Here is a 24,462-nt window from a genome sequence, read left to right as displayed (position 1 = left end):
GTTTTGATACGCGAGTGAGGTCAAGTGTGTGATCAAAAGCGAGGAGAGAGCGTGAGAGAGGGAGAGAGAGAGGGGGAGAGCGAGTGGAGAGTATTTTTCAGAGAGTTCATCAGAGTCTGGTAGCCGTCAGGAGCGAAAACCGCCTTTTTTTTTTTCCAAGGAGTCCAGAGTTGCTTTTAGTAAAACATGACGCAGGCTTAAGGACGACTAAAAAGAAGATGCTGCAAAGAGGATACTGAAACACTGAAACTCCTGACTGGTGTGATGGGGACTGTAAGTGAGCTTTGTGCGTCCAGTTTCCAGGCATTTCTCTGCCCTACAGTCCGCCCGGGGCCACCTGCTGCAGGTGAGAGCTTTTTAGGAACCCCGTCTTCTTGGTTTGGATAGAAAATGTGTTGTCGGGTATTTGTGAGCAGATTTCAAGGATTACAAGGTGTTCATGAGTTTGAAAAAAGTGCTTAAAAATGAAACATTATTGTTGTTATCGCAGCTTTTTGTTGGTTTTATGTTGCTCAGAGCGACGTGGAGTGCAAGACTGGCACAAAGTGCTATCAGTGTTCAGTTGCCTTGGTGATTTTCAGTTAGGCTATCAAGACACAGAGCACTCTGTAGTGTGCGTGTGTGTGTGTGTGTGTGACATTTCTGTGTACATACATGAGTCAGTGTGTATGTGTTTGTGTGAGATGGTGGGCTCGATTCGAGAACATGACGCACACCCATCACGGTCTTGTCCAGGATCCTCCTCTCCAGTGGGTGCTGCACAGAGTGACATAATCTCCATCGCTGCCCACTGCTCTCCCTCTGTGCAGGTGCTTTCATGTTGTGTCAGGGTGCTCATTCAGAAGCCGTTATAACGCCATGAAAGCAGCACACAGGTTACATCCATTTACCTTGAGCTTTTATGACTTTCCAGCAGCTTCTTATAGCTTCTCTTTCTTTATTTTGTTCCTAAACCCTTTAGTCGATCAGGTAAACTGTAGCCTGCTTTGACATTACGATTTTAGCACCCTCCTCTTGAAATGTTTTCATGTTTTCTAGTTTGCTGTTAAATTAAGAGAGCTGTTCTTCGTTTAAAGTTACTTGGTGTGCAGAAAAAGAGGAATGAGGCTGATAAAGACAAACATTGTAACAGCACAATTCTATAATATTAACAGAAATTGATGTGATTTTGCTGACAAACTTCACAAACTTGTTGATATTTATGATTTATGAAGTTCAAATGAGAAGTGGACTTTTTTTAAGGCCTGCTTTGTCAGCCCTGATTGAAGACTTACTGGTTCAGTTACCTCAACTTGTGCAGACAGTTTAGTTCAGTGCATCCAAGCTTTTAAATATGCTAGCCCTCTATCTCAGTGTGAAAATTAGCAGCCGCTTCTCTAAAAGTCCTTTTTTCACTCTTGATAACGGACTGACCTCACTGTGAGCTGTTTGTATCATAACCAGAAAAAGTCCCCCTTAAAGCAAACTGTTTTTAATGTTTTCCGAGCTGACCCTTTAAGCTGTTAAACAGCAGCAGCTCTTCCTTACCCCACCCCAACATATCCTGTTTTGACGTGTCCGAACTCTGAATAAAGCACCAATTCAGGCGCACAGCTGCAATCCTTTTCCCTCCTTTCCTCCGTCCTTCACTACACCCTCTCCTCTCCCTTCCTTTTTCACACAGGCAGGCTATCTCTGATATCAAACCCAGCTTCCTCTGGCTTCACACCCTCGTTGTTAAATATATTTCTCTTTTCCAGCGGGTGGGTACTATTATTATAACATTAAATGTAGAGACAAGTATGTCACTTTGTCAAAATCCCCAGCCCAAAAGCCATTAAAGGTGATTTTAGCTCACACATTAATCAGTATAGACATAAAAACATACAAATCTGAAGTTGCAAACATATCATGTTGCTGTAATTTTCAGTTTTTTACTACACAAAATTATCTATCTATCTCTCTGTACATAGTTGGAGTCAGATATGCTGGTCTGCATAATTCAGAAAGATCTCATCTGCTAGGATTTTCTAGCATAATAATCTCTAGGATTTGCAGAGAAAAAGAGAAATTATCCTGTGAGCCACAGTTCTCTGGAGAAAAAATGGGCAAATTTCTTGCTGAGGTCTGAGGTTTGGAGGGGAAACCTTAAACCATTGCTCTGATAGGAGGGCAACGGTATAACTTACTTAACAAGTTGTTACAACCAAGGTATAGACAAGACCATCTCTGAACACACAGCACCGGAAACCTTGAAGCAGATGGGCTACGTCAGTAGAAGATACCACCATTTGCCACTGCTGTCAGCTAATAACAGGAAATTGAGGCTACAATTCACACAGAATCACCACATTTTGACAGCAGAAGATTGCAAAAATGTTGCCTGGTCTGATGAGTAATGATTTCTGCTCGGACATTTGGATGGCAGGGTCAGAATGTCCCTTAAGCAAAATATAATGATGTGAGAGATATTTTCTTTGCACACTTTGGGCCCCTTAGTACCAACTCACCATCAATGAAACACAACAATCTACCCGAGTACCTTTATGACCACAATGACCAATCTTCTGATGGCTGCTTGCAACGGGATAACGTAACTCATCAAAAAAGCTTAGTTAGGTTTTTTGAACGTGACAATGTGGTCACTGTACTCAAATGACCTCCACATTCACCAGATCTCAGTCGAATAGAGCACATTTAGGATGTTATGGAACTGGAGTCACATGAAGGACATAGAACCAACAAATCTGATGCTATCATGTCACTATGGACCAAAGTCTCTGGCCAACATTCCCAGTACTAGCAAGGTGTACCTAATGAAGTTCATAAGTGTGTGTATACTATGCATATAGTATATGCATATGCATATATACTATGCAGTACATACACAAACATATATCCTATTCTATACACTGTATACTATAGTTGAGGCCTCTATAGTTGTATACCTAAATGAAATAAAGAAATTGTCTGCTTGTGAATTTATATTTTCACAGTGTAGATTTACCTGATAACCAGCAGCTCCACGAAGTGATCCCGGGAGGAGACACAGATCCTTTGAGTTTGCGTAAGAAAAGACATCCGGTGTAAAAACTCCCTTGGCGACCCCTTCTGCGTAAGTGAGCACCAGAAAGTAAAGGATATGAAGTATAAAGGATATGAATACAATAACCCATACCTATTTTTATTTTTAATTTCTGAAGACAGACAGACAGATAGACACATAGATAGGTCTTTGATTGGCTGTTGCCGCTTAAGCCACGCCCCCCATCATCCTGCCAGACACCGGCTGTCTCTTCGTAGTCAGTTGTCATCAACTGCCAGTCTAACGGTAACTGACTGAAAAACTAGACACACTATAGCCACTCATTTGGGCTTTAAAGTTACTTAAAAAGTGTCACCTTTAGCGTGGTTTCCTGGGGACAGCGCTGACCAACAGTGGAACATGGTTCTGGAAATGGAAGACGAAGTTGGTAAGTTACCTGACGCGGTTTAGTTAAACAGCGTTAACCTAGAGGCTAACACGGATAGCTAGCGCACTAGCATAACTTTGTGCATAGTTATGGATAGGTAAGCGAGGCGAGCTCGCTCCAGTAGCAGGTACTTTTTTAGTATGTGTTTTGGCATTTAATATCCTGTACTCAGAGCGAAAGCAACAAGTCCTCATGTGTCTGACTTATTAATGCTCTTTGGCAGTCTTTATTAACTGGCACAAGAGATCTATTATTATTAATCTGGGTCGGTGCCAGACCTCCTGGGGGGCTATACTTATTGTGCAGCACCAGATGAGTCTATAAATACAATCAATGCAACCATTTATTGGTTCGGAAGTGAATGAACTGCACTCAAAACTGCAAAGAGTTGTCAACAACACAGGAGGCTGTAAACACACGCACACGTATAGTTATGAATTTGGATTATAAATCAGCGTCTTCGCAGCACCGCTGCTGTTTCCTGTGAAAATGACAGACAGGATACATACAGAATCTCATACAGGATGGTGCCCCACCTTATTCTGAAAAATAGATGGCTTAATGTTCATAAGAGCAAGGGAAAGCTATCAAAATGAACTTCCTGTAATATGAACTGCATTAAAAGCTTTATTTCACCTTACTTTGGAGCATCATTTTAGTAGTGTGTTTCTTCCACTTTCTGTGCACTGCAGCTGACATTTTATAATGCCCGCACTTTATTTCTCTGTAATTTAAGTATTTCTTCTCCGGGGCACATCGTGTTCCCCCTCATGTTCTTTTCTCATTTTATCGGTTTTAGCCTCATTGCTTATTGGACTTAGTCTTAAGGCTGTACAAATGCAACCAGGGAGGATTATATCCTTACTGTTGAGCCAGTTATCCTTGAAATGGACAATTATGGGCTTGTGAACACTGAAACAGACAATTACTGCCTTGTGAGCATTACGAGACGCTGAGAGCTCAAAGTACAGATATTTTTCTTGTCGTAACCAAACTGCTTTGCCTTAGGTCCTGGGTCATGGTACTTTCTGGTGGCAAACACATGTGATGAGCAGAGAAAGAAGAATAAACTGTTGTTTTTGATATTGGCTGCATTTTCCATCCCCAGGAGAAGTGAGTCAGCCTTCTCATTGCTTTACCATATATTTTGGTATGGCTTTGTTTTGGAGACGCACAAGGGTTATTTCCAGCTCTGAACAGGCCTTCGGTTCATGGCTACACGTGGTATTAACTGCATGGAGCCTGAGTTGCATCACTTAACAAAGATCTATACATTTCCGTGTTAACCATTAAAACACAGTATATTTATAGATTCTGTCATCCTCTTTGCCTCCCACACTTTTTTTTGACAGAGTGAAACAAGAAGTCTTTCTATCTGGGGTTTATTTCAGGAGAGGTCTTTGTTTCGAAGGTGCCTTTGTAACATTAGCTAACATCTCCCAACAGATTATACTGTCCAGGTTCCTTTTGCAGTGGTACCTTTTGACATTTTCTCTTATTTTCTTTAAGCAGTGGAGCCGTGGTTAGTTGTGATTATATTTTGTCTAGTCTTCCTGCTTGTCAAGCTGTCATGAGCCCCACCATCCAGCAACCTTTTCCTTTTTTTAAGGAATATTTTAGGGATTTTAATTTGCCTCTTTATGGGAATCACTCATTCATCGCTTTTGTGCAAGTTAAAGCAAGAATGTTGCAGCTCAGTCAGCTGATTCAGTGGCTGTGGATGAAAGGAAAACTGCTTTCTGGAGGTCAAAGACACTAAATAAACAGCAAATAAGCTTAATACAGTCTTTGAAAGAGAGTTTGAAATGCTTGCTTGTTTGTTTTTTACTGGCTAAAACTGCTTCATTGGGCTGGAAGGCAAACAATGTCCTTGCTCATGTGAAGCTGTACCCCCCATCCTTTTTTAAAAATTTCCTCCTGGTCCCCAGTCTCCACGTGGGGGAGTCCGTTCATTGATGGAGTAAATGAGCAAGGGAGGAGTCAAGATGGACAGAAGGAAGAGGAGGGGGAGAGAGATGAGAGTTCAAGGGTTTCCCCCCCTCTTAAACACACATTTGTCCTTATCCTCATTTGCTGCCCTCCCTCCTTTGCTGGAATGAGGTTATAAGGACTACAGAGGTTAGACTGGAGGACCACAGGATTTGGGTTAGGGATTGGAAAGTTTGGTCAAAGCTGGTTTATTTGAAAGAAACACGCTTTTTCTTTTACTGGAAGTGATGATAAACCTAAAGCTGTGTGGACTTCAGAGCTATAAACTGGCCTGAGCTGGTTGTACTGGGACCATTCTTGCTGCCGGTGGCGTCTCTCGGCAGACAGAAGCTTTCTTGGGTATGAGTATTAGAATTATGACGCAAATGTGTAGGTGTTCAGTTATCCTGAATGAGTGCATGTCCTCTTGTGAAACTTTTTGAGAACGGAAACCAGAACAGATGCTAACTGTAGCTTGACTGATGCGGTTTTTTTGTCTCTCTGCTTCAGGAGGATGTGATGTGGTGCAGACGGTGGAAGCAGGTTATAGAGCAAACTTTAGGCCTAGGTTTGATGGTTGGATGTGCCAAGCAGCTGGTCCTAGCAGAGACACTAATACACACTCAGTGCCCTTGAGACTATGCAGAGCAGCTGGTTTGCAGAGTGAGATGAGGTGTCTTGGTATTTATGCCAGACTCTGTGTGTGTGTGTGTGTGTGTGTGTGTGTGTGTGTGTGTGTGTGTGTGTCTGTGTGTCTGTGTGTGTGTGCGTGTGTGTGTCAGTTTGAGAAAAGGACGATATTTTCTTTCACAAGCTGTCATAAATCGTTTGTTTTATTTCCTCTCTTAGCATAGAGGGGAAGTCAGTGTGAATGCCAGTTTCACTGACTCGATACTCACATAGTTTGTTGTTTATGCCCTCAGGTTTATAATAAGAGCTGCTGCAGCCTACTTAAACCTCGTTTTGTGGGTCAGGGGTGTGCGTGACTAGCCAGTTCATCACTGTTTATAAGTCTGACAAATACAAATTATATTAAGTCCTTCGGTGCCATTTTTGGATTTTGACAGAATCACAGATGTCTGGAGGTCCCAAGTCTTTTAAATGGTTTGACAAAAATGTACTGTAATTACAAGTTTGCTTAGATTGTCATACTTTTGTTTTCTATGAGAACTTTTGGTGAGAATTTACTTACATTTCATAGTCCAGTCTGGTATTAACTGATAATATAGAAATGATCTGTAAGATTTGTCCTCAGCTAGATTACATCTTGTATAAAGTTGTTAAGCTTTACTCATTAAGATGTTAAGCGAAAAAAATATTTTCTCTTAATTTACCAGTGTCTGTTAGTAATGTGCATCTACCACCTGAAAGAGGCAGTGCACCTACAAGCTGTTTATCAACCGCTAAAAAAATAATACAGTGTGCTACTGACTAGCAGGTTTGAGACCAGTAAACTATGTGTGCCACTGTGAAGTTGAACGATACTGTAAAAGAAGCGAAGAAACCCAAAGTAAACATTACTCCAGTACAGCCATCACAAAGCCACGTAACCCCCCCAACTCTTTAAGCCATCTCTCTGCAGATTGGCTGCCCCTCACAAATACAGTCAAAACTATGTGTCTGATGTTATGTCATGATGTCCTACGCACAGCCTACCGTATATAAAACAGCTACATGTTGTACCTGTGTGCTGTCACCAGGGGGCAGTGTGAAAAATATGTGGAACAAGTAGTCTCTGGGCTACTTCTGGATTTTGTTGCCTGTTTCGGTCCTGTCGTTTAAAGGACAGAAGTTGTAATAGAGAAGCCCTCAGAGTTAGGGGAGCCCAAGCAATTAAAAACAAGGGAAGCTGTTAAGTGCAGCCACTGTCTGTTTCTGTTTTTTGTTCTTTGATCAGTTTCTTGTACACCTTTGCAGGGAGTTAGCTTCCTTTCCTGTTCAAGCCAACCTTACCACCGATCAGAAAATAAGAAAAAAAGCAAGTTTGGTTTTCAAAGCTAACCTTCACACGCCAGTCTTTAAAGTGGTGGGCATCCCAAAAGGCTGTGAAAACGTTTAGACTCCAAGAAGTTGTAAAAACTCCCTGATTAACAATTTGTATTTTAGTTATATTGTACAACATACTAACACGAGCCTAGAGTACCTTATGTGTTAAACATTTGATAAATGTTTCTGCAGAGGTTGACACTCAGTAACATGGTCACAATGGCAAAGTGAAGTGAACAGTTGACTTGAATCTCTCAGCAGGACTTCTCTAATGAGGCCGACAGACAGCAGCAGCACAGCGTGATTTGTCCTCTCTGGCTGCTTGTTTTTCAACGTCAATTGTGACCTTTCTTCCACTTTTTCTTAGGTTAGAGCATTTCATACAGTAGTTTTATTGTGAAGCACAGACAAGAGGAAGATTCACTGTTGACAATGTAGAGGTGAGCTGTGTGCAAATATGTATGTGTGAAACAAGAAATATTCCACATCAGCACAATGGTGCTGTGGTCCCTGAGCCTGAGTCCCAGAGGAAAATCATGAAAATGTTCATATATTTTCAACCAGGTTTCTTATCTGGGGATTCGTTTGTTCAATCAAAATGGAAGTTTTTGTTTAAACAATGCTCAAAATTAACAGGAAATTGAGATTTCTGTCAAAAAAAGATAACATTATAATCATAGCGAACCTACAAAATCCTGTCCTGAGCCAACCCGATGTGTTGTTTTTACACTTTTTTTTTCTTTCCTTTTCTTTCCACTCAAGCTTTCTTAAGAAAAACCACAAGTACGTGTATCAGCAGCTCTTGTCTGTTCCTGTGTTATCGTTGTTCTGCAGATATATTGGGTGTCTGTGGGTACATGAACCTCCCTTCTATCAGCGTACACATTCGTTCATGTACGGTTGGGGTGTTTCTCATAAGGAGGAACACCATTCAACTTTGATAGGTACACTAATATATCAAGTCTAATGTGCCAACTGTTAGTCATCAGATGTTTTCTTTGAGGTTTGTATGTGAGGTCTGACTGTTTTTTTTTCTTTTCTTTATAGACCAAAAACAAACATCCTGTTTCAGTAACAAAACCTTCAGCTCATGTTATAAAGTTCATGATAGTACATGAAATCTGATCTGATAGATCTATTGTTTTACTTTATTTTGTGTTCTATTAGTTTCAGTTTTTATTATTATGATATGGATTGTATGTGTCAGATTATAAAATTTAGGAAGTACACATACATCATACAGACTCATCACAGTGTCATAAAGGCTCCTTGGGAAAGGTGTGATCACAGAATTAATCAAACCAGACCAACATTAAAATTCTTTCCTCTAGTTGTGTATAGTTGTGCTTTCATAATTACATTATTAATACACACTTGGTTTTTGTTTTGTTTTAGGTTTTTTTTTTCTGTTTTAATTTGCTGTTATACCTGTCAGTGCAGAGTTTTCTCTAAAGTTCACCAAGGCCTTCCTTAAAAGCAAGAATCATCAGTTATTAAGATTAATTATCCAGGAGCTGTGAGTGTTGGTGCAGTTTTTGTAATTTAAATACATGCTGAGATTTAAGTACTGAGCTCATGTGAATAAATCATTCACACTATAGTCTCTTATTATCTTGTAGTAAATAGCAAATAGTATTATTGTTTTTTTATTTTTTTGTTTTTACTTGTGTGGATGACCAGAGGAAGAATATGGTTTGGGACAAAGTTACTACCGATGTTATCATGTTGATCTTAATTTCACTTTTTATTCCCTTTTGCTGGTAACAACTATGGTGCTTGGGCTTTTTTGACCTCTGAAAGGGACATGCCAGAAAAAGTTTCTCAACCACTGCAGTAATATAACCTCACCAAGAGTGTGTGTGTGCGTGAGTGAGTGCGTGTGTGTATACATGTGAGGACAGAAGATTGGCATGCTACTATACTTATGGGGACAAATTGCCTGTCCCATGAGTCTGAAGGCATTTTTGAGGCTCAAAATGTGGTTTTAGTGTCAAAGTTAAAGTTAGGTTATGGTTAAGTTTTGGGTTAGAGTTAGGCATTCATTTTTGATGGTTAGGGTCAGCAGCTAGGGAAAGCATTATGTCACTGAGATGTCATCACTAAGATATGAAAATGATTGTGTGTGTTTGTGTGTTTATATAAGACAGAGAGGTTTTCTTTCTTCCTCTAGTTCAGGACTGAATTTTGGGTGGTGGTGGGGTGGTGTGGTGGGTATATGACGGATCAAAGATTGTGTTGCCATAGTGACCCTGAGCAGTGGGAATTTCAGATCTCTGTTCTTCATTTGTGTGTATGGTTTTCTTGTAGTTTTTGTTTAATTTCAGTTTGATTCCAGAGGGGATTTTCACATTTGTATTTCTTCTCTATCTGAGGGAGAGTATTTGGTCTCTTATTTAGTGTTGCGTATACTTCTGTCCTCAGTGCCTGATGACCTGAGTCCAGAGGAGCGTCAGGAGCTGGAGAGCATCCGGCGCAGAAAACAAGAGCTGCTGCAGGACATACAGGTAAGAGTACACTCACATTCTTTGTCCGAGCCAGTTGATGTCCTTTCCAAGCTGAGCTCATCTGGGGTTTAAAGCATGAAAGTCTGAAATATGTCTTGTTTTATAATTATCTAATCTAATTTATTGTGGAACTGGATGCACATAGGTATGTCCACTTGACCAGATGGATGTAAATAAAGTCACTTGTATGTGCATCAGAAACTCAACCACTCTTTGTCCCAATATAATTTCATTTACTAAGCATCCATCCATAATATTTCAATCATTATTATTAAAGTTGGAAGAGTAATCTTCCAGCAGAACCAGATCCTTTGTTGGCACCTGTTTACCTCCACTGGTTGGGCCAATTCTGGTGCCAAAAAGATGTGATCAAAAGGTTTCAGGAATTGGTCCATGGAACCCCCTCCGCCCCTGAAAAACACTTAAACCAGATTTAAATTTGACTGACCTTTAAAGTCATCTCCTTGTGTTCTGATAGCTAGATAGTTATCTTTCAGCTTGCTTTGTATTTAATCAGAGTCGAGAAACTCTTAACTCTCATGATGAGTAGGGCAGGTGGTGCTGGTGTGACTTTAAAATTCAGTCAAACCTGATAAAAGTCCCTGCCTGACCTCCTCCGAATCAGCTGCTTTCTTTCTCTAATAACTTTAAAAAGTTGTGCAAAATTCTACCTTCACATAATGAAAACCGACTGAATTACTGACCCTTGAAGTACATAGGGTTGGTTTGAAATTAAGTTCTCTTATTTCTTTCAGCATTTCAGCATCCCTTAAAGATCTGATCCTTGAGGTCTGCTAAAAAGCAAATCTATTTTGCACCACTTTAATTGTCATGGTCTAAAGTCAAACATTTGTTTTTGTTTGGCACAGTTTCTCCTTGTAGACCTGGTCTACAAGGAGAGTTTGCTCTTGATTCTATATGATGTTAGTGATCTTAAGTGTGTTGTTCAAACCATCTGTTTGCAAGTGACAGCCAATCGGCAGAAAAATGGTTTAAATGGAGAAGAGCTAAAACTGCTTGTTTTGGACAGAGGATGAACCAAGGACCTGTACCATTTATTTATAAAATGAATGAGGATTATTTTGAACTGTAAACCCTGTCAAGTTACCGCACTAGAATCCAAAGAATAAAAATACTGAGTTGTAAATAATCCAGGTCCACATTAACATGGGGTCTGTAGCAGCATAAAGTAGGTATCATTTATCCAGCCCTTATATTAGCTTTATCAGAAAGGTAGAGAGGCTTTGTCCCCTGAACCCAAACTGGGAGCTGGTTTACTAGAGTAAAAGCTGTGTCCCACATTTACCTGTTGGGAAATCTAGATTTAATGTAATGATAATTTCCTTAATTATGGATATATATGTGTTTTTCCCAACACAGTATTTTGGAAAACTGGTTGTTAAGTTTTAATAGTAATGTGAACCAGTTATCAGTGATGTTACACTGCATTAAGAGTATTTCTTTTAGCTCTCTATTCATTGCTCTGGCAGCTATCACTGAATTAATTAACAGTCTTTTAAAAATCATGATGAAACTTAGTTTGGTAAAGTGTTTGAGTTCCTGCCCCACTAGTCCCTGTACGTCATTTCATAATTATAGGGGAATCACATTCCCATTCTTCTGTGAAAGTACTAGTGGATGTTTACTCTTTTATCCTGTCTCTGTTTTCTGTCTTAATTACTGCCTGGATAAAATGCTTTCTTAACTGAGCAGCAATGAAACAGGATTTTGTTTTTGTCCTTGCTCTGCACCCTGTGGTTGTCTGGAACATTTTATTTTTCAAAACTTTTTTTTTTCCCCAGAGCAGAGACACACAGGAGTTACAAACCCTGCTTTGTGTTGTTTTGTCTTTGTCTTTAATTCTTTTCTCTCTGTGTGTCCTTGAGAAGATTTTTCACCTCCAAGTCTAGACCACTGTGTCTGGGGAGGTGTGTGTGTGTTTGGAGGGTAGGGTGTATACGGCTATGACCACCAGAGCGTTACTGTATACACTGAAGACAGATGATCGTCTTTGTCTGAGGGGGATGTACCTCTAATATGCATGTGTCCTCTGGCTCTCTCAGCCTGGAGAGACACATTAACCCCCTGCTTTAGTTCCCTCTACAAGCTTAAATAAATTAGCAGGACTGCCTGTGTCAGTTCTTGATGTGGAGAAATTTGTTACGTGAGATAGAGGATAAAGCTGGCCTTGTGACTTTAATGTAAATTCAACCTACTTGAAGGATAAAAGTCAATCAGAAAATTACACAACACACAACAAGGACTCACCGTCCATTTCCATATGTCAGATTGTTTGTTAAAACAGTGTTTTAGTTTTATATGCTTGTTTGCATAAAGTTGGACATGCAAGTGTCATTGCAACTCATTTAGAACTGAAACAAATTAATCTCCAATGAATTTGACTCAGGAGTAACTTGTTGGTTTCAGTTTGTGTCTCTTGTAAGATTATTTAGATTATCGTGCCTTGTTGGGAAAATGACATAAAGATCAGCTTTATTGGCAAGTTGTCACTATCGTCGACCACCGACATCAGAATCCATCACCATAACCCTAATGGACTGTATATAAAAGATGGACATAGCCAGTGCAATGTAATGTACTTTATTGGTTTGTGTAGTTCCATTTGGAAGTCTGAGCATTTTGACGATCACCATCTTTTCAAACCAGACATATAGAGTTTTGATTGGACTGAGAAACCATGCCCTGCTTTATTGTCTGTTTACTCATTTATAAAAATTAGCAACATATTTTTTAACGAAGACTTTGAGGGATGAGAGACAAGGACATTAATGCAAACTGTATACACAGTTCTGAAATATATAAACACGTGGGATGTGAAAAGAAGTCAAGAAATTCCCAGTACATCATGGGATGTCCCCCTAGAGCCTGCGCCTCCAGCAGCCTAACCAAAAGATGGTTCAGGGTCAGCTGAACCAACCCTAACCACTTTGCATATCTCATGTCTTTATCAAAAAGCCAAATCTGAAAATGAACCCAAGCAAGTGTGTCTCTGTTCTTAACCCAATCTGGGACCTGGTTGCTGAGGGCTCAGCCCTCCCATTCTACTTTTGAGAGGGAAGTGATCCGCTGGAAGAATTTGATACTTTAAGGTTTTTGATGAGGCCTGCTCAAGCACACAGAAGAATGAGAAATGTATCTGCTGGTAGTTGCTGAATGATATCAGCAGCAAGAGATGACTCAAACAAAAGTGACATTAGGCCCATTTTCTTTTAAACTGAGATTTAATAAGGTAAGCCAAAAAAATATTTTGAGCCTGATCTATAGCAGAGAGCTGTCAGTGTGGTGGGCATCCACAACACACACAAAGAAACACTCAAACACACAGCCTCCAGGCAACAGCACTGTGTAAACTGATGGATGGAGTTTATTATCAAGGTCGACTCGTTTAGCGTCTCTCTTCACTAAGCCCCGCCCTGTCTTTCCCTCAGGGCCTGATGGGTAATGAGCCATGAAATATTCCAGTAGTGGAGACAGAGGACACAGTTCTTATTTACCTTAGCTGATGGTGATGTAGCCTTGTTTTCACAACCTCATATGTCTAAGAACCGATTCATCTGCTTCTGTCCATTTTCTGTAATTATCTTAGCCTTTTGTTGTTATTATTGTGTCTTTATTTCTTTCTCTTCTCAGGACCATTGGCAATCAAAAGTCTTTGATCCTGCGTATTCCTGTCTCCCCACCAATGTTGACATTGGGTGTGGGGGTATAGTCTGGTAAATTTGGGTCAGCAGCGGGGAGGGGAGTGGTATGAAGGGGGAAAGAGGGGACAGGAGGGGTTGTAGGCTCTGACCCCGGAACAGGTGTTACAGATCCCAGAGAGGTTTCTTTTAAAGGGTGGCTGTTGCATGTAACCCAGCAGAGAAAAATGATGAGTCTGTCTGCGAGTGTGTGAGTCATATCTGCATTTTTAGGGGTTTTAGTGGGTCATCTCTTTAGTGGGAAGTGCTTGTATGGATGTTGGTCAGTGAGATGTAGGTGGAACAGACCACCATGTGTAATTCATTGTGACAGCAAGATCAAAGCATCTCCAGAGGGCTCCTCTGAAGGGTTAGATATCACACAAATGGCACATGTAGATGTCTGCTGCTGTTTCCCTTCAGCTTCTGTACTCAAAAAAAACAATCAAAATAATGATCCCTTCTCCTTCCCCCTTCTGTTTCATCACTTCTTTCCCTTCTCTTTCTGTCTGCACTCAGAGGCTGAAGGATGAGATAGCAGAGGTGACCAGCGAGATTGAAAACCTGGGCCTGACTGAAGAGAGGTAAACTATCTCTCAACTACCATTTCTGTGCTTGTGCGTAGGCAGCAGCACTCTCCTCAGCCTTTGTTTTGGAGGATTTCTAGTCAGAGAAAAGACCAAAAAAATCTGTCCAACCATTAGAGCACTGCCTTATGGGATTATTGATTAATCCATCAGATAATTAGCAGAATATAAGCCCAATTAAGGTTGCCAGTGGGACATGAAAAGTCTTCAGACTGCTTATTTTGACATTCAAGGCAGATATTCACTAAGGATATGAATCACAAACTGGTTTCAGTCAACTGTTGTCAAAATAGTTTGACATGTTTATTGAGAGCTGCATATTGCATAACAATAACATAAAGAGGATTTGTCTGGACCACTAGAAACTTAGAAGATAAAGAAATCATGGTGGAAGAACATCCTGAAGTTTGGCTTTATTTCACAAAGAAACATGACAACACTGGCAGTTATGTTTGGAAAATGTCTTTCTTTTCTATATTTATCATATAATTCCCCTCTCATCCTTTATCCTTCAAGCTTGTCAGGTCCTCTACCAGAGGTCTGGGAGCTTGAGGCTCCTGCGCAGTATCTTAGCTGTTCCTAGGACTGCACTCTTCTGGACAGAGATCTTGGATATTGTTCCTGGGATCTGCCGGAGCCACTCGCCTAGCTTGGGAGCCACTGCACCTAGTGCTCCGAGTACTACTGGGACCACTGTTACCTTCACCCTATACATCTTTACCAGCTCTTCTTTGAGCCCTGGATACTTCTCCAGCTTCTCGTGTTCCTTCTTCCTGATGTTGCTGTCATTCAGTATCGCTACATCTATCACTATGGCCGTCTTCTTCTATTTGTCTACCACCACTATGCCTAGTTGGTTAGCCACCACCATTTTGTCTGTCTGTATCTGGAAGTCCCACAGGATCTATGCCAGCTACTTGGTTATGGTGTTCCATGTATGCCCTGCCTGCTAGCATCTTCCACCCTGCTGTTATGTGCTGCATTGTCTCAGGGGCGTCTTTACACAGCCTGTACCTGGGGTCTTGCCTGGTGTGATAGACCCCAGCCTTTATGGATCTTGTGCTCAGAGCTTGTTCCTGTACTGCCATGATTAGTGCCGCAGGGTCATGGGCAGGGCATCACCTGATCTTACCGTTGAGCTGACTCCTCAGGACCTTCTGCAAGTAGTTGCAGCTTTCCTAGCAGCCTCTTAGTAGTTCCCATTTGCCTGGGATCCCCAGGTACTTGTAGCTGTCCTCGATGTCTGCAATGTTCATTTTGTTCTTTTCTACTGCCAGACGCAGACCACAAGGCTGTGAGTTTTTGCTTGGCAGTTTCCAAGAGCAAGGCTTAGGCACCTCCCTTGATCTTGTATCTGAGAGTACTTCATGTACTCTCATGGAGGATCTGGGTTTTAAGCTTCACCATGATCCTGTCTTTCAGGTCAGTTCCTGTCACACTCAATTTCTATCACACTTGGGGCCAATCTCATATGGAGATGATGATATCTCCCCCCTGACCTGTCGTCCTGGCTCCCCCTTGCTGTAGCATGTATGTTGTACCTCGTCAGTCTCTAGCTATGAGAGCAGTCCCTTCTTCCGAATGTTGGAACTCTGAACTACTAGATGTTTCGGCATCAATATCGAAGATATTCGATATCGAAGATCCCATAGGTCCCTAGCATGGGGAGTCTAGCCTACGACCGTTACTGAATACAGACGCCCCCAGGCGGGAAGTGAACTTGCATATATGCTGAAATAACTTTCTGCACAACATGGGCAGCATGACTGTTACTGAGGTTGTTTTTAGAACATCGGTGCTACGCAGGCAGGTCTAACAGACATTTCCTTTGACTAAGAAAACAAAAAAAAAAATCCATCCAATATTTTCCATTCTAGGTGATAAAAGCCAGGCTGTTGTAACAGAGAGCTGGGCTGGCATTGAAAATTTAAATTCACTGGTGATGAATAAATATGATTTACACACTAATGGTTTATGTTTTTTAAAATGTTATTTTAGGAAAAACATGCAAAGGAATAGACAGATGGCCATGGGCCGAAAAAAGTTCAACATGGATCCTGCGAAGGTAAACACATTTATGCAGCAGTGCTTTCTTCTTTCATGTGAGTTCAGCTACTGATTATCAGTCTGTTTTAGTTTAGTTTAGGAAAAGTGTCCTCTTTCAGCTGACAAGGATATAAAATACACAAACCTTGTTTTTTGCATTTGCATCATGTATTAAAATGTAACTCCAGCCTTTTCCTGAAACACCATTAGTGTGATTGGTCTTTAAATTTGACACCCTGACTCTGTTTTGGTTGTTTGTTTGTTTTTATTAAAGCCATGTACTCTGTGTACTTTTTTTACTCCTGGTTGTTCGCACCCACAGTTTGACGCTACCCCTGAACAACCAGGTGATACTGTAACAGGTGTTTTTCTAAAAGGAGATATTTTATGGATTATTGGTCTTGAATGGGTAGAAAGAAGAAAAAAAACAACCAAAACTCCCCCATACAAAATTACTAAAATGAACTACAAACTTCTCTGAACTGCTTGTTTTCATTCAGTGTGTGATGTTCGTTCTGGGGTGTGTGTTTTGATTTTCTTCCTCAGGGCATTCGCTTCTTGATCGACTGTTCGCTGCTGAAAAACACCAGTGAAGACATTGCCCAGTTTCTGTATAAGGGGGAGGGGCTTAACAAAACCGCCATCGGGGACTATCTGGGCGAGAGGTAAGCAGTATTAATGATGTCCTTTCCAGTAGACAGTTTTGACATGTGCTATCAAAAAAGGACAGTCTTGAGCCTACATGGACAATAGCAGGAGTTCAGACCATCTCACATTTTATTCTTCACTCCTCTTTAAAAAGTTTATTCCTTATAAGTAATAAAAGGCCAGTTTAAAAAAAAACCAGATTATTATTATTATTATTATTATTACTACCACATCTTCTGTGTGTTACAGGAGAAATTGTGCTGTATACTGGATATAGATTTTGGTGCATAAGCAGTTCAACAAGAGCATCCTTTAATTTGATTCTCTTGAGTTGAACAGAGCTGACACAGTTTCTCTTCTGTTTACTCCTGTGTGCGTGCACACGTGGGTGTGTGTTTGTGTGTGGGATTTCGTGTGTCGTGCAGAGATGAATTCAACATCAAGGTCCTGCACGCCTTCCTGGAGCTTCACGAGTTCACAGACTTGAACCTGGTTCAGGCTCTCAGGCAGTTTCTGTGGAGCTTTAGGCTGCCCGGCGAGGCCCAGAAAATCGACCGCATGATGGAGGCGTTTGCTCGGCGATACTGTCACTGCAACCCCGGAGTGTTTCAGAGCATCGGTACGTGAGGAAAAAACGGTTTATGGTCACAGTTTTTACATATTACAGAGTGAAAATAAAGAAGTTGTTCAATAATAAAACCATTTTTCTTCCATCTTTTTTTCATTTTTACAGCATTTATTCCATTCACACACTGTATGTAGGGCTCTACAATTTTCCACTGAGCAGGAAAACACACCAGTAATGATTTATATTTAGTTTAATGCGCATTTCCGTTTTTCGTTTAAATCAAGTCACCTTTATTTATTCAGCACATTTTAAACGACCGAGTTGATCTAAATGTATTATCTAATACTCACAGAAACATAACTAAAATACGAAGCAAAGCAAAAGTTACAATAATTTTAATGTCGTCGTTTTAGGCCAGGACCTGCATATTAAACTAACTTTAATATAAAGATTTACCTGTTTGTTTGTTTTTTGTTTGTTGTTAACTTATCTTCGCTTCTCTTTAGCTCAGGAACTTCTAGAGTTCTTGCTTTCTTACTCTTAGTGAGCACTCAGCCACATTCACCTACTCACCACACAGTTTTTACACATCACACACAAAGTCTCATACTGATGCACTGGGGGAAATTTGTAGCTCACCATCTTGTTCAAAGATATTTTGACTTGCAGACACGAGGATCTTCCCTTCTGCTTCCTGACATGGGTAATATGAGGAATGTGCAAATAGGTGAAGGTTGTGCTGCTTACTGGACAGAGCACACAGGTTTTTGGAAAAGTATAGCATGTGGTTTGTACGTAAGGTGTTATTTGATAATTAGCACACTGTGTTCTATGTCTGCACTGGATGGACCTGATAGTGAACAAATACATACAACCAACTATGACTGTAGTTGTCTGGGAATGTAATTTCTTTTAACTAACACTCTACACAAAGGTATAGCAGCACCTCAGTGGTTTTCAGTTAATCGTTTAAACTCACTGTGGTCTTTCTAACAGCCTGACTCGGAAAACATACAAACACACACTGTGTCTGTTTGCAGATACCTGTTACGTGTTGTCGTTCGCCGTGATCATGTTGAACACCAGTCTACACAACCCCAACGTGAAGGACAAACCCTCTGTTCAGAAATTCACAGCAATGAACAGAGGAATCAATGATGGAGGAGACCTACCGGAGGACCTGCTCAGGGTGAGTGAAGTTCAGGAAGTCCACAGCACCCTGTGTGATATACTCACTATGTGTTCAGGCCCTGTGAATTCAGACAGAACAGCACATCTGATGGTCCATGTGTGTGGAAATATGAATGCGCTGTGGAGTTTCTGGTGGACATTTAAACAACTTGGAAAGCACCGGCTGTCCGATGACTGTAGCTGTGATTGTTATGATTATAACCGTGACACATGATATGATAATAGGTACTTGCAGCTGTTGTTTGTGACCTTGTGGTTTTGCAAGCCAAGCGTCATATTGAAGTTACATTCCTGATTAGTGTAACATTAGCACCTTACGTTCAACCACAAATGGAGCCAAAAGTCTGAGCAGAAACCACAAACGAAGAATGAGCTAGAGATGCTTCATTTTTCTGTTCTGTGGTAGAGACGAGAAGAAGGTTTCTCAAAAATGTCAGTGTATTCAAACTGAACGGTCCAGACAGCACGTAAAAGTCCCTCATTACAACACATTCCAACAAATAATGCAGAAAAGCTCAATTCCAATTATTTTTAAAACATCTCAGGCTGTTAATCATAAATGGGTGTCTCAATGACTAAAAATTATTTACCAAGAAACTGCTTTTTTAAAGGAGTAAAGTGGGGGTTCAGCTTGTGGTTTCAGCTTTTTGAAATTCCTGGCAAAGGCTCAAGTGAACATGTCTAAAATGTATAAATGATACACTTTGAAAATGTTCCTGTGTTTGAGTTTTTTTTAATAAGTTATTATGCAACAGTTTCACCCGTGTAAACACCATTTCTATTTATTTCATAGCTGAAGTAGCCAACACATTATTCTGTTGTATTCTCTGAGCGTATTTGTTGTTTTTACTTAAGTTTATTTTGATAAATCATAACCCCAGAGTTGAAATTTGCTGATAAATGTTTGTGTTGTAAATAAGTAGAAGTTAAGATAAAGGTAAGGATAAATAGTAGCTACCCGCATGATCTAAATGATGTCACCATCTATGCAGAACCTGTACGACAGCATCAAGAACGAACCTTTTAAGATCCCAGAGGATGATGGGAATGACCTCACACACACCTTCTTCAACCCCGACAGAGAAGGGTGGTTGCTCAAACTCGGTATGTTCAGTTTCTACAAACAGGTCGTCCCTCTAGTGGACCAGATATGTAACAGCGGCTTTAACGAGACGATGAGAGATCTTTTTATTGAAACATTAATCAAAGTTGAGTGAAATGTTTTACTCTCCTGTTGACGCTCTTCTTGTCTGTTTGTGTTTCATGGTTTTGACTTCAGGAGGTATGTATCCTCACACTCGCCAGCTTTAATGCACCGCTTTGCTTTCTGAGCTGCCCCTGCCCACCACCCCGTCATTTCTGTCCTGCCACTGGCTGTGTGCATTCACCTACCCATCACAGTTTTACTGTGATAATTAGTTTTTACATCCGGTTCACCTGCTGCTTTTCGCTATCATGTCCTGATGTGAAGGTATTAGCGCTTCACATCTGCCTCTAACTGCTGGACTCCTTGAACTGCCCACTGACTCACGTTTTAACCTCAGCTGTTGCAGTCAGTAGGCTTTACTTAACCTGCTGAATTGTGTCATCAGTGTGCTTCAGAGTGTCGCCGTCAACATCAGCATTCAGTTTACCGATGTCATAACTCACCTTTAATCCATCCTCAGGTGGAAGAGTGAAGACCTGGAAGCGGCGCTGGTTTATTCTCACTGATAACTGTCTCTACTACTTTGAATACACCACTGTGAGTACTTCTTGTTTCACTGTGAAAATAAATGATTACTGGATGTAACTGTGGACAGCCTGAACTATTTTTTTTTTTTCTTTCTGCTGTTTAAAAGGACAAAGAACCCAGAGGGATTATTCCACTGGAAAATCTAAGCATCAGAGAAGTCGAGGACTCAAAGAAGCCGGTAAACCGCTGCTCTCTTTGTTTTTGTCCTGTGATTGAAGAGATCAAAGTCTCAGAGATCAGAAAAAGATGGCAAAAACAGGAGGGGACACAAATCTCTTTGGGTTTGCGTCAGGAACAGCATCCCACATAAATCTGCCAAATCAAACATGCAGAGCTAACTGCTGTGGCGACCCTCTGTTAATAAGGGAGCTGCTGAAAGCAGCTTACAAAGGATTTCAAAAAGCAAAGCAAAAATAAACCGTGTAACCATGTCTCCAAAGTAATGATGACTTTGATTTTCTTGTGATACTAGTCCTTATTTTGCATGTTTTCCTTAGTTACTCCCATGATTATTATGGACGCATAATTAAAAACTAAAGGTTATAATCTTCAGCATGGACAACCAAGTTTGTGAATGTGACAACTTGAGAACGAGGCAACATGGGATTTTGAAATTCATACCGTGCATCTAATAAAAAGTTAGGACGAGCTTCAATCTGAGTGACCTCGACCTCAAGGTCAGAGGCCAAGTTCTATAAAAATCTTGTGAACACAGTAAATCAAGACCGATGTCACGTAGGAGTTTCAAAATGGTAACATACGTGCATCTGCTCACAAGCTGTGGGGTCGCTCTTGTGGTCGTCAAGTTTTTAATTTTGGAGGAAGCCTAAAGTCGTACCTGGAGGAGCCAGAGATTTAGCCACTTTTTCCATTGGCTTCAAATATTTGATGACTTTATCCAAAAATAGGGTTTTAAAAAAAAGTACATATACTACACAGGTGCAAGCCTGAAAAAGCATTTAAAAAAACCCACAACGTACCCAACGATAACTCCAGCAAATGAACAATGAACACGTGACCGTCCACCCTCAACCTGCTGATGGATCAACAGTTTATATAAAGTTTATATAAAGTTTTTATTACAGCGTTGAACACGTTCAGTACAGAGCGAAAACAACCGATCACACATGTAACTTGTTTACTCGCCTTCCTGCCTCAACCATGATCTCTCTCAGAACTGCTTCGAGCTGTTCATCCCCAACCACAAAGATCAGGTGATCAAGGCCTGCAAGACGGAGGCAGACGGCCGCGTCGTCGAGGGAAACCACACTTTCTACAGAATCTCCGCCCCAACTGTGGAGGAGAAGGACGAATGGATCAAAAGCATCAAGTGAGTTTCAGTTTTGTTTTCTCTCCCTGCAGAGGGTCAAACTAATGATGACGATGAAGAAAAAGTGGAACTGCTGTCCTTCTCTCTGCAGGGCTGCCATCAGCAAAGACCCGTTCTATGAGATGTTAGCTGCTCGGAAGAAGAAAGTCTCCTCCCTGAAGGGGCTGTAGAGCTGCTGAGGATAAAACAACCGCAGGCCTGTTTCAGGTGGACCTGACATTCCCGCTGCAGACCTGAACCTGGCGGAGGATTCACCTCTTAAAGCGGCTTGTCTTTTGTCCCCTTTTCAACAGACACACCTTCAGAACCAGCGCTCCCTTCTTTACAGGTCTGACCTCCTGCCGACACTTTATTTCCCATCTGCAGCTAATGTTATTCAGACAGAGACCGCTCTTTTGTTTGCTGAAACGTCACCTTTTTAGAGTCCTGCTGCTGCAGTACTGTAACGATGCTGCGGTGCCCTCCGGTTAGCTCTCCCGCTCATCTTGAAACCTGCTGTAAGGACTGTTGACAAGCATTTGAATGACCTCTGAGCCTTTTCGCACAATCAGTGTTTGGTCTGCTTGAGTACAGCAAGTCCCTACAGCTGCTGAAAACAGAGAGAGCGCGGGAAATGTTGTCAGTTCACGTCTCCAGAGGAGTGAACTACGAAGCGAGGTTAATGAGTTAGCGAGGTAGCAAGCCTGAAGTTGTTTTGTTGTTGTTGTTCAGAGTTTTGGTTTAAAATCAACAGCAAAAAGCAGCCCAGTGACAAACTAACAACACATAAGGCAGTACAGGAAAACCTGCTCAAAAACAGCTGTGTGTTTACAGTGACTTCAATCAAATTCAATTCAATTTTATTTACATAGCGGCAAATCACAACAGTCGCTTCAAGGCGCTCAAATCAACGATGCCAACAATACGTTTCATTGCTCCTGCTTGTCTCTGCAGATCTTAATTGGTCTGCAGTTTTCCTAGCTGCAAATCCAAAACGTAAATCTGATCTGGAAACCAGCAAGAAGTTATCACTTCTGTCCTGTGGTGTGGTCCACCATCAAGCTGGAAATGGACTGTCACCAGATCGCTCCTAAATCATTGTAAGGAGTTTTTGTTTTTTTAGTATTAGTATATTTTTTAGTATTTAGTATTGTTAATACAGTACCTATTGACCCTTGGTAAGTATATTAAAATTATGCCAATAAGAATAACAGAAATAGAAAACGTGATTGTTCTTCACCATCATATAAAAAATACACATCGCCATTCTAATTACACTCACAGTCACATCTACAGGCACCTGTTAACCTAACGTGCACACCTGGAGAAAACCCAAGACATTCACGCTGCAGGACAGCAGTCCTGACCCTCATAAAATAAGAATTCATATGATGAAGTGGCAAAGGAAATAAACAGTAATACTATTAATAGAAATAAGTAAAGTTAATCACAGCTGTAGCAGACTGGAGTTGTGTTGAAATGTGTCTGCTTCATAGTGCACTCCTCTGGACGGAAAAGTTTGAGATAAAATAAACGACTCCTCGTGAAAGCTGCACAGCAGCAGAATCTGAGATTCTGACTTTTCTGAAGCTGACGAAGATTCAGCTCAGGACTCAGTCGAGACTGAGCAGCGTTTAGTTTGTTGCCATACATTTCCCCCCTGCCCCGTTTTGTTACTACTGTTGATCTTCTGTCCATGAAAAGGAAGGTAAAACAGAAATAGTCAAATATTTATTTATCCACATTTCTTGTAATTTATTGTTTTTGTCTCAATAAAAGTTTGCAAAGAATCTTCTGCTCCTGTTTGAGTTCATTATTTTACTGAAGTTGTTTTATTGTTCATTTGTAATGAATAAGTTTGATTTAAAATGAAGTGAGAATGGTTCCGATTAGTTTTCTCTAAGCACCTTCTGAGGTTGTTCGACCGCATTTCTTCTGTAGTGTAAACACTAACGTGTCCTGATGCAACCTAGACAGTCATTAATGCAGGACATGGTGGCCTCTGCAGTCACCTGTAACCTCATCCTGCCAAACAGCTGCAATAAACTAAACACAGCCGGCCTTTTATCTTGTATAACCTTTTTTTTTTTTTTAAATGAACTTTTGTATGGGTTTAATTCCAGTGCTCCCTGTCCCACTTGACCTCAATCTAAAGCATGCCGCCAGCTACCGAACACAGGTTTCAATACTCTGTTCTCATTCATTTAAGCACTTATCTCACCTTTATCTAATGTAACTCATGAAGCAGCCAGTCATTCTAGCAGAGCTGTCAGTAAACTACGTTATCTTCTGTAAAGTTTCCCCACATCCTGCTAATGTTGATGTGACCTGATTACTCTGGAAAACCACAGCGCATATCAAGGAGATGAAAGCACGAGCACTGAAGCAGACCTGGGAAATTCCCCTTCCAGCGAAAGGTACGGCTGAAGTAGTACGTGTTAGAGCTGTGACAGAAGGCAGACTAATCAGACATCGGCTTATGTGTCGCACTCCGCAAAATATTAGTACGAGTCGATCTCGCTGTGTTCTTCTCAACTGGCAAGAGTGGCTCACGCAGTGTTCACTAGTGACGATTAGTCAACATTTGAATCATACTTGATGGCCGATTTGTGGTCAAACACCCACATAATTCCAAAATTCATGATAGGTTTTTTTCAGGGCTCCAAGTGGTTACAAACTAATTTTTATGACAGCTGTCAGAGCTTTACAGTCCACTGTGTGAGCTGTCATCACAAAGCAAAACAAAGGGACATCATAAAAAGGAAGGAAA

The 24,462-nt window shown here is 40.9% G+C and overlaps 1 protein-coding gene across 3 annotated transcripts; it reads left to right on the top strand.

The window, feature by feature from the left end:
- Window positions 1-23,482, top strand: LOC146568750 (cytohesin-1-like). 3 transcript variants are annotated; one of them, XM_085285033.1, is made up of 12 exons: window positions 2-346; window positions 9,828-9,910; window positions 14,128-14,192; window positions 16,194-16,260; window positions 16,788-16,906; window positions 17,315-17,508; window positions 18,498-18,646; window positions 19,641-19,752; window positions 20,316-20,392; window positions 20,490-20,561; window positions 21,559-21,713; window positions 21,805-23,482. In XM_085285033.1, the coding sequence occupies exons 1-12, from the start codon at window positions 265-267 to the stop codon at window positions 21,881-21,883; spliced, it is 1,254 nt and encodes a 417-aa protein (XP_085141159.1). In that variant the 5' UTR covers window positions 2-264; the 3' UTR covers window positions 21,884-23,482. The 3 variants fall into 3 exon arrangements, with proteins under 3 accessions (XP_085141162.1, XP_085141159.1, XP_085141161.1); XM_085285035.1 differs by lacking the exon at window positions 2-346 and adding an exon at window positions 3,242-3,452; XM_085285036.1 differs by lacking the exons at window positions 21,559-21,713; window positions 21,805-23,482 and having other exon boundaries at window positions 1-346; window positions 19,641-19,753; window positions 20,314-20,392; window positions 20,490-21,552.
- Window positions 23,483-24,462: the final 980 nt, after the last annotated feature.

Source organism: Mchenga conophoros, linkage group LG8 (assembly GCF_057382185.1).
Source record: "Mchenga conophoros isolate Kocher_MC1m ecotype Shallow Benthic linkage group LG8, M_conophoros_male_GT1.1, whole genome shotgun sequence".
In the NCBI taxonomy this organism is placed as follows: Eukaryota; Metazoa; Chordata; class Actinopteri; order Cichliformes; family Cichlidae; genus Mchenga; species Mchenga conophoros.
The sequence above is the reverse complement of the archived record's forward strand: the minus strand, read 5'-3'. Positions and strand labels throughout refer to the sequence as shown.

Bases quoted from the DNA above. Each gene is read 5' to 3' on its own strand.
- LOC146568750 (XM_085285033.1), top strand. From the start codon at position 265: ATGGGGACTGTAAGTGAGCTTTGTGCGTCCAGTTTCCAGGCATTTCTC. The intron at 14,193-16,193 runs GTAAACTATCTC...ATGTTATTTTAG, and splicing joins CTGGGCCTGACTGAAGAGAG to GAAAAACATGCAAAGGAATA. The intron at 16,907-17,314 runs GTAAGCAGTATT...TGTGTCGTGCAG, and splicing joins GGGGACTATCTGGGCGAGAG to AGATGAATTCAACATCAAGG.